Genomic DNA, 13304 nt, shown 5'->3' with positions numbered 1-13304 from the left:
TAGCGCATGGAGGTGAAAAGTAATGTGAATTAAACCTCTATTTTGTGAATCATGTGCGGATGTACGCCGATACGTGTGGATGCCAGTTTGCTCGATTTGCTTGATTTCACAACATTTATTCTTATTTCTCGGGAGAAAAAGGCAACTTTATTGGAAATTTATCGTGCAGGCTCACTTTGAGGGATTCTGTTTTGAACCAAACCGGGCAGATGGATGGAAGAAGCTGAAGCCAAATGCTGTGCTAGCGCCTTTCCCAATCAGAGGTAGACATTTACCATTTGATTCACTGCGTGTTTTCGTATAAGTGCGTACATTACTTAAAAATCGGTGGTGGCCGCTGGGAAACGTTCCAGCGGCATTTGAGCCGTCGGTCTGGCATGCTTCACTTCTTTTGACTTTAACACGTTATTCATGCATGCATGTAATTGTATATGTATCGATGCTTCTCCTGCTCTTATCGGGAGTCACTTCCACCTATTCAATTTTAATGTCAATCAGCCCATGCAACAACCTTAACCTCACGCATCCAGTTTATCCATTTCCACTCCATGGAAAAGGCACAATCGCTCGACCTGGTTAGTGTAAATGATGCAGTGTTTCCGCTTTGTTCTTTGTCTTGATTTCCCGTTCCCTTGATTACCGCGCTTTCCCTGAACTTACTGCATATTTTATCATTGCTTTGCATATCTTTCTGCTTTTAGTTGCTCTAAAGCAGCGAAAGCCACCCAGAGAACGAACGCAGCCTGTGCCCACATCCAACAATGAAGAGGTGGACAACTCTGCTGAAGAACCTCTCGCATCATCAGATACAGCGGAAATGCTCCCAGAGTAACTCACACGGTGTCACAAGAGACGTCATCGCAAAAACTCCAACTCAACAGCGCAGGTGTCGAAGCTTTGAATGCCGAAACTCGGCAAATGAAACTCTCACAAAAAATATAGTGAGACACAAAGGAATTGCGCTGAGTTGAAAAAGCAGTTGGCAGACCTGGAAAGAACATACACCCTACTTCAAGAACATCACACATGCCAACAACGCAATTCAAAACTTCAAAAAGCAAGTTCGAAAACAAACGAGCGTAATCATCGCTACCTGTTTTATAACCGCAGTGAAGTGTGTTTGTATCATTTTGTACATAATTTATTATCTAACAGCAGTGGGGTATGTTCTTCATCATTTTGTACATAGTGTATTTGTGCTTCTTCAAGGTATTAAATGATATTATTCCTACTTCCGTGTAAGCCTTTATGTTTAGATTGCAGCCCACGGACGCTGGTTCGATTCTCGGCTTGGCGGCCGCTTTTCTGATAGAGACGAAAATACAGAACACCCGTGTGTTCGAGCTTTCGGCGCATGTTAAAGATCTATAGGTGGTCAAAATTAATCCGGAGCCCTGCACTACGGCGCGCCTTGTCGCCTATGTAGCGTAGTCGCGTTAAAGCTCATCAAACAATCAATTATGTTTAGATCGCACAGTGCATACATGACAGTTTGCCGCCAGGAAATCCTATGTAAGTACCGCAAGTTTCAGTGGCCGTAAGCGTACCGGACATTCCTACATGAATATGTAGCAGTTCCCTTCCTTCGTGTACTTTACCTACTCTCTGCTTTGTTTACATGTAAACGCAAGTTCACGGCGCCGGTTTGACAACGACGGCGAGAAGTTGCCCGCCATGTCACCTATCGTAAAAAAAGAAAGGCATTCACCATACCTTCGCTAATCATCTCAGAATAAATAATTCTTCACCAAAACGTTACTCTCCTGTTCATCTACCCTAGAAAAGCAATGAATATCAAAAGTAAAGCCAAATCAAGCCCACACTGTTAGCGAAACCAGCACTATCAAGGCGCGTCACGCAGCAAGCAAGCGCCCCGCGTCCAGCGGATGCAAGAAAATGGCGGTCGCGCTAGCAGACGACGCGGTTGTCCTCACCCTCAGCGGAGCGGGCGCGCATCGAGGCACCCTAGCCTACATGCGAGGCGGCTGGCTTTCCCGCACGGCATGGGACTCAAGATTGCGGGTGGACGCGCAACTCTGCCCCCCTAGTGGACCTATATACAGGAAGTTTGACCCAGCGCTCACCGCGCGTTCACACTCGCGGGCGCATCGGCGCGACCAAGCTTTGTCGTCTGCTTTAGCGACGGTCATTTTGGGCCTGTTTAGGCGCAGCTTCGCGCCCATTGCGCGCTTCCTTCGCACGGCTTAATAAATTGTTCGATAGCACCTCCTGGGTAACCCGGACACGACTGAATGAAGTGGTCATACGGCAAAGATACGTTTAGGATTGGTTTGCAGGGCACGAAAACAAACTGTTGAGATCACACACACACATCTGGTCGCTAGAGAAACGCTACCTTTGGCGCTTTCCATGAATGGGACTCCATTTTATAAATTGGTGAATACCAATTAGGTTGTGCTTTAACAGGTATTCCAAAACGCAAAAGGAGGAGCTGGTTCGGATAAATAGCGATTATAAGAGTTCCCCCCACTTTCTCCCAATTCTCAAACTTACTAAACTAACTAGTTTAAATCGGTATAAATGGGAATCACAAAGCTCACCTGCCGAATTGTTTCGGTGTACGCGCTTGTGTCACGCAGTGATGTAGCCCCTAGCTAGCACATCAGTATGGCTAGGTAGGTTCCGCTGTCTCACCCAGCGGATGATGCTCCTCGCCGTTTGCTTTCTGCCGACGCACGTCCGGGCTACAGCGGCGGCGTCTGCCGTACTAGCCCGGCCGTGGCTGACGCTTCTGCGTTCGGGACGGCGCCCTTGCGAACAGGCAGAATCTCTGGTTTCACTCTTTGTAGAGCCACGTATGTGAATTCCAGTGACGTCGCATGGGCAAGTTGTTGTGGGTGTCGTTTACAGCTTTACTTTCCAACCACCTTCACAGCGTGGACTGGAGCCAATTTTAGATGCGACGCTCAGAGCATCTCTTGTCGGCGGCCCTGTCCTTCCTGCGTGCGTCCGTTGTTGTCCGCGGCGTGCGTCCGTTGTCCGCAGCCACTCTCCCGCTCTCCTCTCCGATAGCGAACACTCTCTCGCGAGGGGCATTGAATTGGATTGGATTTGATTGGATTAGCTTGGATTGGATTTGGATTGGATTGGATTGGATTAAAGTGGATTGTGTTGGATTGTGTTGCGTCATAGCCGCGGCAGACGCACTGGCGCCGGCGCGTGCCTGCCCAGGTGAGAGCGTGTGCGGCCCAGCGCGCTCTCACTCCGCCGGTGGGCGGCGCTGCGCGCGGTGCTGCGCATGTGCAGTACTCTCTCTCTCCACGGTTTCCTCTCCTTCGGACGTGCTGCGCATAATTAGTGCCTAGAATATAACCGGGGTGCCGCTCTCCGGCGGCCTTTCAGTCGACGGTTGCTCTCCGCGTGCGCTTGAACCCCCCTCAGCGTCGCATCACACCAGGGTTCCCGCGAGGGGAGGTGGGCGTAATTTTTTTGTTATACTCGTGCTAGGCGTCTAAGGCAGTAGGAATTGACCGGCACCCGACTGATATTTCCAGTTTTTTTTTCTTTTGATGCACTACATGAAACAGTGCGAGCAAAGTGCTTCTTCCTGTCCACTTTTTTCTGTTGAAATGAGCTAAAAAGTTCTGGGGTTTAATTCTTTCGAACGTTCCCGCATTATCAAACGCCTGGAATGCCATCCAATGCTTTAGCAAAGGGTAAGTAGCTGTAGATAGTTGTTTTTTTTTTTTTTTGCGGACGATACCCAGGTGGGTGCGTGTACGGTGGCTGCCTGCCGGGGGCGTGCTTTCTCCAGCCTAGCCAAGTAACAATTTCACGTTAAAAACACTTATCTGAGCACACCGTCGAGCCGGCAGAAGGTGTGTACTTCACCCAGTGCGGATCGACAACGACAGTGAGGACAAGGAACCGAGAGAAAAGCAAAACAGCAACGATGGCAGGGCGAGCGAACGCGTATTCGCGGAGAAATGGAGATGAAATGCAGCGCCAGCTGGTGCAGTGGCATTGGAAAGAACAAAAAAATTGTGGCTGATTCCTCTGTCATAGGAATCGGTAAAACACGAATGTTAAATGTGCCTCGAAATCTGCAGCTGAGTATGATTTGTGGGTCAGCGGCTGTCTTGTGGGTGTGCTTGGCTAGCGACGTCCTGCTGGCGGGTCGCTTCGGCAAAGGTGTACTGGGGTCATTACAGTGACGGATATGACGTCAGTAAAATCTTAGTGTATCCCGGCATGAAACACTTCCGTGTTAAAATATAAAACCCGAAAACGAACAACCCTAGGTATAACGTACTCTTTAGTACGGTTTTAGTATGCGGGGAAGGTTTGCTTACCCGCAAGAAGACACTGTTTGCAGGGGTGCACCCTTTTTAGGCTGCTTGCTTCGTTGTACGTCACTCACGATATGACGTCACTCACGTGTTTGTGTAACCTGGAATAAAATACTTTCCAGTTAAAAACCAAGCAAGCAATAATGAATGCGGTACGCTGAATCAGCGCGCATGGGCAGGTCCCCTGTCGTGATCGGTATACATGTAGATCGTTCGCGAAAGCGTTTACTTAGTGCGGGAAAATCGTCGCATGGATTTGTTCTTCGTTTGAGATTTCGGTGTTTGAAGGTTTGACGAGCGAATGCACGCACTTTCAGTGAAGGTTATACGCACTATTAGGGGTGGTTTTGACGCACCTTTGACGCAATTTTGATGTGATAAACTCTTCGCGCCTCCCTCAACTTTCTTTAGGGACAGATGGGAAACTTTATTAGTTTCAGCATTGCCAGAACGTTATATGACTGCTTCGTGAACAGCGCTTGTGCAGTAAGCATCCCCCTAATTCTCATGAACATCATACCTCTAGCGACTGCATTCCTTAGGCAAGAAAAGCGATCACAAATGTGTGGTCGTGCTGGTAACGCTGTGCTAGTTCACCCAGCCATTTATATGCTTCCCGCACCTTGGTTTTAAGCTTACGATAACTGTTTCGGTTTATTTCAATTTCTTAGTTTCTATAGCAACTTGGATGACTCTTCCCCGCCTTTCATTGCCCTTTAATATTCTACTAGCGTACCGTTCAGCGAACCGTCACACGGGCGCTTGTCTGGAGCTACTTTAACTTCATAGTTTACGAAGCTTGATACAGTCCACAAACTAACAAATTAAGGCATATTCTTCCACATACAAATCGTGTCGTAGCTTAGTTTTATCTGCGCGAACGAATTGCTACTACCCGCCGGCGGCCGGAGGGTTGGCGAGCCGCGCAATAGCGCTGTCAATCCAAGACATCTCCAGTGAGCGTTACACTAAATTGGCGATCAAGATGCAGTGAGGACACAGCACTTTAGAAATGATTTTCTACTAAATAAGGTCGCGTAAATGCACCGAGAGTGGTCGAAACGGAGCTTTGGAACTCCTGACCATAATTTGCGCAAGTAACCCCACAATGTTTTAAATCAGTTCAGTGTCCCTTTAATCGAAAAAAATGGCTGGCGATTACGATACTCCCTAATGCGATGTTTGGGCGCAGCAGCAGTGCGCTGAGGCAGCACTCACTCGTGGGTTCCCTCGACGGCAGTGATGATGAGCCTCTGCGTCGGGGGGGGGGGGGGGGGCGAAGTGCGTCTCAGGAAGGGACCGGGACCCGCGTCTTACGCAGGAAACGCACACCATCGTAAGTCTTAGCCAGCGTCGCGCCGACGATCGTCTCGTGCGGGCACATCATCTGTCCCCCCCCTCCCCCACCGCACACTTTCGGAGAGCGCTCGCGCCGCCACGGCGCACCGCTCTCTCACAATTTCGCTAAATTCTCCTGCTTTGCTTTCTTTCACTATTCTTATTTTTCATTCTTTCGCTGCCATCGTTCACTCGGTCATGACGGCGACGCGGCTCAGCCCGGAGACGGCCGCCAAAGGGCTGCCCCCTAAAACATGTGTGCTTGATAGAGAGAGAGAAACAATTTTATTTACATAATGAATTGGAGCGCAGTGGGCGCAACACCCAGGGGTGCGACTTCAGCCGCTAGAGTCACGAGCTCATTCTTAAGTTGGGGTCCCCAGCGGCACAACGCCTGCATCAACTGGTCAGGGGAATTATTGGTAGGGAAGTGGCCCTCTGCCTAATTCCAGATTTGTTGTTGGACCGTGGTCCTTTCACCGCACGAGGAGGGTGGGCAGGGGGGGGGGCAGAGTGGTGATGGGTACAGGGAGGGGTGGAAATAATGCAGGACGGTTAAGCAGGGTAGGGCTTCCGTTTGCAGTTGATGACATTAAAATAACAAATAAGTGTGTTAAGGATAGCCAGAGGGTGTGTTTTCCTTTCTTTGACTGTGTCCTCGTGTTTTTTTTTTTTTTCGCTGGTTTTTCCAAAACGTCAGAAAGCCCCAACTGGTCCAGCAAGCTACACTTCTAAAAAAATACGCGTTGAAAAAAAAGTATTTCGATCTAAAAATAGAACAAGAGCTGCGCGAGACTGCCTGCGCGACTTCGCGGCGGTGTTTCATGTGTTCCGAGCTTGCTCCGTGGTTCCGAGTTTAGCAGTAGCAATAGATTCCAGAAGATGGAGCCAGAAGTGGAACGCGGGGAAATTGAATCGGCTATACCAATCATCCTTCATGGTGGGAGAGAGAAAAGGGGGGACGGGGGAGCATGAGAGGGATCTTCCTAGTCAGCACAGCCAAGCGACGCATAGAGCCATCTAGGGGCATGTTTGAAGTTATGTCCACGTGCATCTGGCCCTCAATTTAATCGCTCAGAACCGCCATCTCTCGTGGTGTAGTCTGCCTGTGAAGCCTGCAATGAAGTCCTTTTTTTAAAACTACACACTGAAACTCTTCCCGTAGATACTTGGTTAGCAGAAAGAGGTATTTTTGTGCCGTGGACAACCGACTGCAGACTGTGCAAAAAGCCGGAAACTATTAATCACGTCTTCATCGACTTTTTGGACCCAGTGTTCCACTGGGACGTCCTCCAATGTACGTTAAAGAAAGACTTACCCATAACGCCGCGTGGAATTCCGTTCCTACCTGAAAAAAATGAGGGCGGTGTGCCGTACGATTTGATCATGCTCCTCAGCCTTCATAGTATATCGAGGACGAGAATGGCGGTGAGGAATGCGGATATAAATGCCCGGCCTGTCAGGGAAAATTTCATTGAAAGCGTACAGTATATACGGGAAGTGTTTCGTGCTGAGGATGATCCCCCTGAGTGGTTGCCTGTGCTTGATGATTTAGTGTGCCTTAGAAAGTTTTAAAGCCGCGTAGTTAGCCAAGTAGGGTTGACGGATCATTACATGACATGATGTGTGATGTGCTGTAGAAATGTCAAAGCAGGCAATAAAAAAGAAATCTCTCGTGGTTTAGTTGTTCCCCACCTGCGAAGCAGACATTCTAACACGGGTTCAAATCATGTCGCCGCTTCTTTTTTTTTTTTTCATTTTCAAGGGTTTGTCATATCTGAATACTAACATTTGCTATCGCGCATATAATCTATTTATGACATCTTTATGCAATATAAATGGTATTCTGGGTATTTTTTTCCTTTTGGTTAGTTTCAGCTACTGCGTCTTGCACGTTTTTGCGGGTTTTCACTTTTTAGGTCGGTTTCGGCTATTTCTGTTGAGTATTTCTCTACACCTTGGTTTTGAACCATTGCAGGTCCCTTTTGGCTGCTATGTATTTCAGTTCGGGTGGTTTTGTATGCTTTAGGTAAGTTTATGCTTTTATATAACCTCCATATAACCTTCCTAATGTGGACGATTCATTGTTTCGGGCTGTTGGAACTGCTAACGGGAAGATTCAGCAGACGAATAGTGTCATTATGACATTCTATTAGAGTGTCTCCTACTTGAAGAGAGATTATCTGATCCTTATTTGTTGCACGTTTACTGTCGATGTCGAGCAATTGCGTTTTGGCAGGGGATAACTGGAGTTGGAAGCACGACAAGCTGTTCTCCCCGCTGAAGATCGCAGTTTGCAGTTCAGACGGCATGGGCTCTTTGGAAGCGAAATTGCGGGCTTCGGTCCATACCACAACATCGTCCCCGCAGAAAGCAAACCAGGTGGCAGTGTCGTGCTCCAGAGTACGAGCTACGCGATTTATCGCAAGACTGATCCCGGAGGGACACCCCTATCGATATAGTAAGTGGTAGGCTGATGTGTCCGGGGCTTAAGACGAATCGGGCTGTGCTGGGGCAAGTTCGAGTCAGTAGCGTAATCTGCATCCTGTGAAGGATAAACCGGGTGAACAGGTGGTGGTGAACTTGATTTGCGAGAGGCTGTTCGTTTCACATACGCAACACGACAGTCAAGCAGTTTGCCCTGCACTTTCGCGATGTTTTTTCGTTACCGCACATCCCGGGCTGCCTGCACTGGTCGTGTCACCAAAAATGACTGCATAATGTGTAAAAAAGATCGCGTATTCTCTTTTCTTACCTGGCAGGAAGAAATAGGGGCGTCACGTACGCAGGCCATAAGAAATGAGTGGAGAAAATAACCTTGCGTGCGACTACCGCTATCGTTTGTCACCGGGATCGCATCACGATGAGCTCTATGTAGTACCAGAAGCCGCAGGATTATGCCGCCCACTACCAGAAGTATGGACGTCGATTTGACTCTATGCGGACCGAACAAAGCTCCGTATTGAATGTTTTACCACCAAATCGACGTTTCAAACACTGGTTTCGAACCAATTTATAAAAATAACAAGCAAACAACAAAACATCCTCAATTTATTTTAATTGTTATTTTACGCACTGCTGTTCGCTTTTGCTTAACTGCCTACCATTTTTTCTGGGTCGTGTTTTTTTTCACCTATTTCCTGTGCTTGCTCCCCACTTTTCCGTCAACCTTCGTTTTGACAGGCAGATGGCCACAAAAACGAAAACCAGAAGTTTCCACAATACTACTGGCCTCGCTTTACGCCTTCTTGCACTTCTTTTGCTGTTTTGTTGGCCTCCGTTGCTACAAAAGGACCTTGCAAACACTTGGCGCAAAATGTTCTGCCAGCATATTTTGTTCCAAGCATTTCAACTATGCCCCATACAACAACTACCAAGCATGTCAACTGTGCCCCAGTCCGCAACTACCAGCCATGTCAGCTGTGACCCGCCGCGGTGGCTCAGTGGCTAAGGCGTTGCGCTGCTGAGCACGAGCTCGCGGGCTTGATTCCCGGCCGTTGCGGCCACTTTTCTGATGGAGGCGAAAAGCAAAAACACCCGTGTGCACGAGATTTCGGCGCACGTTAAAGATCCCCAGGTGGTCAAAGTTAATCCGGAGCCCTCAAGTACGGCGCGCCTCATCGCCTGCGTTGGGTCGGCGCGTTAAACACTCCACTCAATCATCAGCCGTGTCAACTGTTCCCCAGACCACAACTACAAATAAATTAAATGGCGTCTACCACATGTGAGGTGTAGTCGACGAGTTTTCGGAAGCCGGTTCATTAGATGTGGAGCATCTCATGCTCGGGGCTGTGTCCCTCCCTTCCTTGTCGTTGTAGTTGTTGTCCGCTGTCCGCACGCCCACTGCGCATGCCTGGCCAGGAACCACTGATGATGATTGTGGCAGGATGCCCCTAGGGATTGGCCAACCAAAGAAACCATCACGAGATAGCTTCGCGTTCAACCACCGTCGTCAACTTCCCGTAAGGGAACCGCTGAAGAGAAGAAGGAGAAGAAGACAAAGCTGCGAAAAGGAGGGCGTGTACGTTGCTCTCAGCCGGTGCGCCAACGTCAACAACCTTAACCTCACCAACGCTGACTGAGACTACCGATTCTACCACAGAGACGACAACATCGACAAGAACATGATGGTTGAGTTTCGGCGCCTCCAGAACCACCGCCTACTCACCGTCACACAACAGTACTTGCGTGCCTTTGCCACCGGTGTGGACCCGGACGCGGAATTCACTCTGGGGCTACTAAACACCAGATCGCTCAACATAACGGCAACACAATGGAACCACACGGAACCCCCATGATGCTTCGCATCCTCATCAGGGTTCACCACAGGAAGATGGTGTAATTTTTAGGTGACCCTTTTCAAAAACGACAGGTTAGCCAGCCAAGAAACGCGTATTTGGCAGATCGCACGGATGATGACAGAACGAGGATGACGATTTCACTGGGGAACGAGGCAGGTGGCGATGGAATAATACCACAGGCATGTACGCAGGACATACCCGTGGCACATAGACACCGGAGGAATATCCACATACAGACGCTGATGTCTTCGTTACAGTCAGCGCTTAGAGCATTTCTCACCAGGGCGCGCAACCGCCGTTATCATCATCGTCACTTTCAGCCGAGGAAAAAGACGCACGCCACGCCCGCCGTCCTTACGCGGGCCCCCCGGAACAGCGGCTCTGTGACTGCGCCCTGAACCGCCCTTAAGCCGCAGTCATGGCGGCACCTCCGGCGGCAGCTCCGGCGGCCGCTCCGGGGGCAGCTCCGGCGGCAGCTCCGGCGGCAGCTGCGGGGGCATCTCCGGCTCCGCTCGGCAGCCCAACGGCCATGGATGAGAAGAAGCGCACGGCCGCCAAAGTGGTGACGACGCTGTTCCCACGCATCCCGAAGGTGACCACGCTGCTGTTGGACTTCTTCATTCGCCGCGAAGGCACGCTCGACCTCCACCGCGAGCCTCTGGGCCACTTCTGCCAGGAAGAAGTTGTGCTGGCCGCGCAGGACATTCTGGAAAAACTCAACGCCCAGGTCATCACCTACCAGGACATCCGAGATACGGCAGAGAACCTCATCCACCTGCACAACTTGTGCTACAAGAAGGCGCAGGACATCGCCAAGTCGTTAGGCGAAAACATCCGCAAGGTGATCATTATCGTGGGCGAGCTGGCGACCTCACTCGAGAAGGTCTCCGACGTGCCGCCGACGGACTGGATGGGCGTGGGCGACACCATCGTGGGAAAGACGTCGAGGCTAAATATAGCTGAGATCGCGCCTTTCTGGACCTACATCCCCAAAATGAACGATTTTGAGTGCGTGAAACTTCTTGGCGCAGGTGGCTTCGGCGCTGTGTACAAGGCACTGTACAAGCCTACGAAGTTTATGTGCACGGTGAAACTAGTGTCATGCAGCCTCTTTCAAAGACACAAACAAGCCGTTATTGACAAGGTCTGCGCTTCCGTGATTCGGAGCCCATTTCTGGTGAAGTACTACTGTTGCTACGCAACCAAGGAGGCGTATATAACGGTTATGGAGTACATTTGCGGCGTTGATCTCATGAGGGTTGTGGACAAGGCCGTCTATTTACATACAGAAGAGTGCAAAATAGTCATGGCTCAGCTGATTCTCGCCCTTGAGCACATGCATCTCAGAGGGCTGCTGCACCGGGATATCAAGGTGTCGAACATGCTGATAATACCCGGTGGAAGGGTGAAGGTCATCGACTTCGACACCAACAAAGTGTGCATCGGCCACTTCTCGAAACGCGTCTTCAAAGGATACTTCACTAAGACCGCGTTGGAGTTCCGCGACGGAGAATGCGCCGGAACGGTGCCCTACATGGCGCCAGAGATATTACAGCGGAAGCCGTACGGGCGCTCCCTGGACTGGTGGTCGGCGGGTGTGACATTCTACAAGCTCATGACGGGCCGCGTGCCATTCAGGGGAGAGACGAAGGACGAACTGAAAGACAAGATCATAAACCAGCCACTCAAGTGGCCCAAGGTAGAAGATCACCCGCATTCTGCTACGCCCGAGGCAAAAGACATGGTGTTTAAGATGCTCAAGAAAAACCCCGTTGAACGTCTTGGCTCGGCCACGTACGCTGACATTCGAGGGCATCCTTTCTACGCGGACTTCAACTGGAAGAGGCTCTCCACTGAGAAAATTTTGTGCAACATACAAGCCATCGATGACATTATGGGCGGCGGCAAGCCGAAAGAACCAGAGAAACCGGCAGACAAACCGCCAGACAAACCGGACAAACCACACCTTACCATTCAAGCCACGAGCAAGACTCTGAAACGGAAGTTACTTAAGATGGAAGAAATGGTGGACATTGAAGCTTCGACGCAGCGCCCGCTCTACACGTATTCGTCTCCGAGTTTCAAGAAGATGGTGAACTTCGCGAAAAAACAACAAGGTCCCGTAGACCTGAAGGAATCGTTTTTTGACACCAGTGGGGCAGAATCTGAGCAACTAGACTACAGAAAAGCGTCTGACGTCGACGTAAGAGCCGGCATTAGTGCTTTCTCCGGAGGTGGTGCCCCCGCGGACAAATCGATCACGGCAAAAGAGAGAATGGACGTTATCCTCTTCAGAACCAAGAGTCTCGGGAAGTACTGGAGCTTCGGCGTCGATGTCGTCGAGGTCGATGGGGAGAACAACCGGAAGTTCTTCATGGTGGAGAAAGTTAGAAGCAACAGCCCCGCCGAAGTCTCCCACGTCTTGGCGGGAGACGTAATCGTGGCTATAAACGGCCAAGATATCGCAAGCTTTCCCATTGCGGAAGTAAGACGCCGAATGCAGGATTCTGGGGACCAGCTGGTGCTGACAGTGCTGTCTTCAAGCGCTTTCCGGCTCTTGGAAACCCGGCGCGACATGGAACAGATCATCAAGGCCGCCGGTCGGGAAACGATCCAGCTGAGGGCCATTAGGACAGCCTGCGGAGGCAGCGGGAACTACGGCTTCAAGACGTTCGAAGCGAAAGCCTGGAATGAGTCCAAAAAAGCGCTCGTTAAATGCCACGTAGTTCAGACAGTCTGCAACGCGCAAGTCATCACGCCCGGCAAGAACATTTTCCCAGGCGATGTGCTGCTCATGATCGATGGCGCGCCAGTTGACACCATGGATCAGTACGGCGTTAAGGCTGCGCTGGCTAGAGGCGCCAATGACATCAGCATCACCATCGCGCCCATGTCGCCCGTACGTCTCAAGAGACCGTCGTACACCAGGCTCCACGAAACGGTCATGACCGACGAGAACGTTGCCGAGCCATCCGCCAAGGCAGCGATTGAGCCGCCCAAGCCCTAATTGGAGGCTATTTCGACTACGCACTTAAATTCCTATAGCTGATAACAGCAAACCAGCGAAATTTTCTTAATTCGTAAGCAGTCTAAATAAAAGACGCTTAAACATGTTTCATCCCACAAGCGAGATCAGTGTTGCTTTAGCATAACGCAGATATAACTGTGGTCTTATCTAGTGTTCTGACATAAACAAAGGTTAAAAGCTTGTTTTTAATCTTAGCCTCGCAGACCGCAAATATCTTCTGTGGACTAGGCTGCTCTTACAAAGAGGGCAAACGATTTTGTACTATGTATTGCAATTTTGCGCAGCATTCGCACGAAAGTACAAACAAATGTTGGTCCCCCATGGTGC

The 13304-nt window shown here is 50.1% G+C and overlaps 1 protein-coding gene across 1 annotated transcript; it reads left to right on the top strand.

Moving 5' to 3' along the window:
* Positions 1-10367: 10367 nt before the first annotated feature.
* On the top strand, positions 10368-12956 carry LOC144146745 (uncharacterized). Its single transcript, XM_077678669.1, has one exon. The coding sequence runs from the start codon at positions 10368-10370 to the stop codon at positions 12954-12956; it is 2589 nt and encodes an 862-aa protein (XP_077534795.1).
* Positions 12957-13304: the final 348 nt, after the last annotated feature.

This window comes from Haemaphysalis longicornis, unplaced genomic scaffold, assembly GCF_048455015.1.
Source record: "Haemaphysalis longicornis isolate Haplotype H1 unplaced genomic scaffold, Haemaphysalis longicornis Haplotype H1 scaffold_7, whole genome shotgun sequence".
In the NCBI taxonomy this organism is placed as follows: Eukaryota; Metazoa; Arthropoda; class Arachnida; order Ixodida; family Ixodidae; genus Haemaphysalis; species Haemaphysalis longicornis.
The sequence above is the reverse complement of the archived record's forward strand: the minus strand, read 5'-3'. Positions and strand labels throughout refer to the sequence as shown.

Excerpts from the sequence above, each read along its gene's own strand:
- LOC144146745 (XM_077678669.1), top strand. The coding sequence starts at position 10,368 with ATGGCGGCACCTCCGGCGGCAGCTCCGGCGGCCGCTCCGGGGGCAGCT.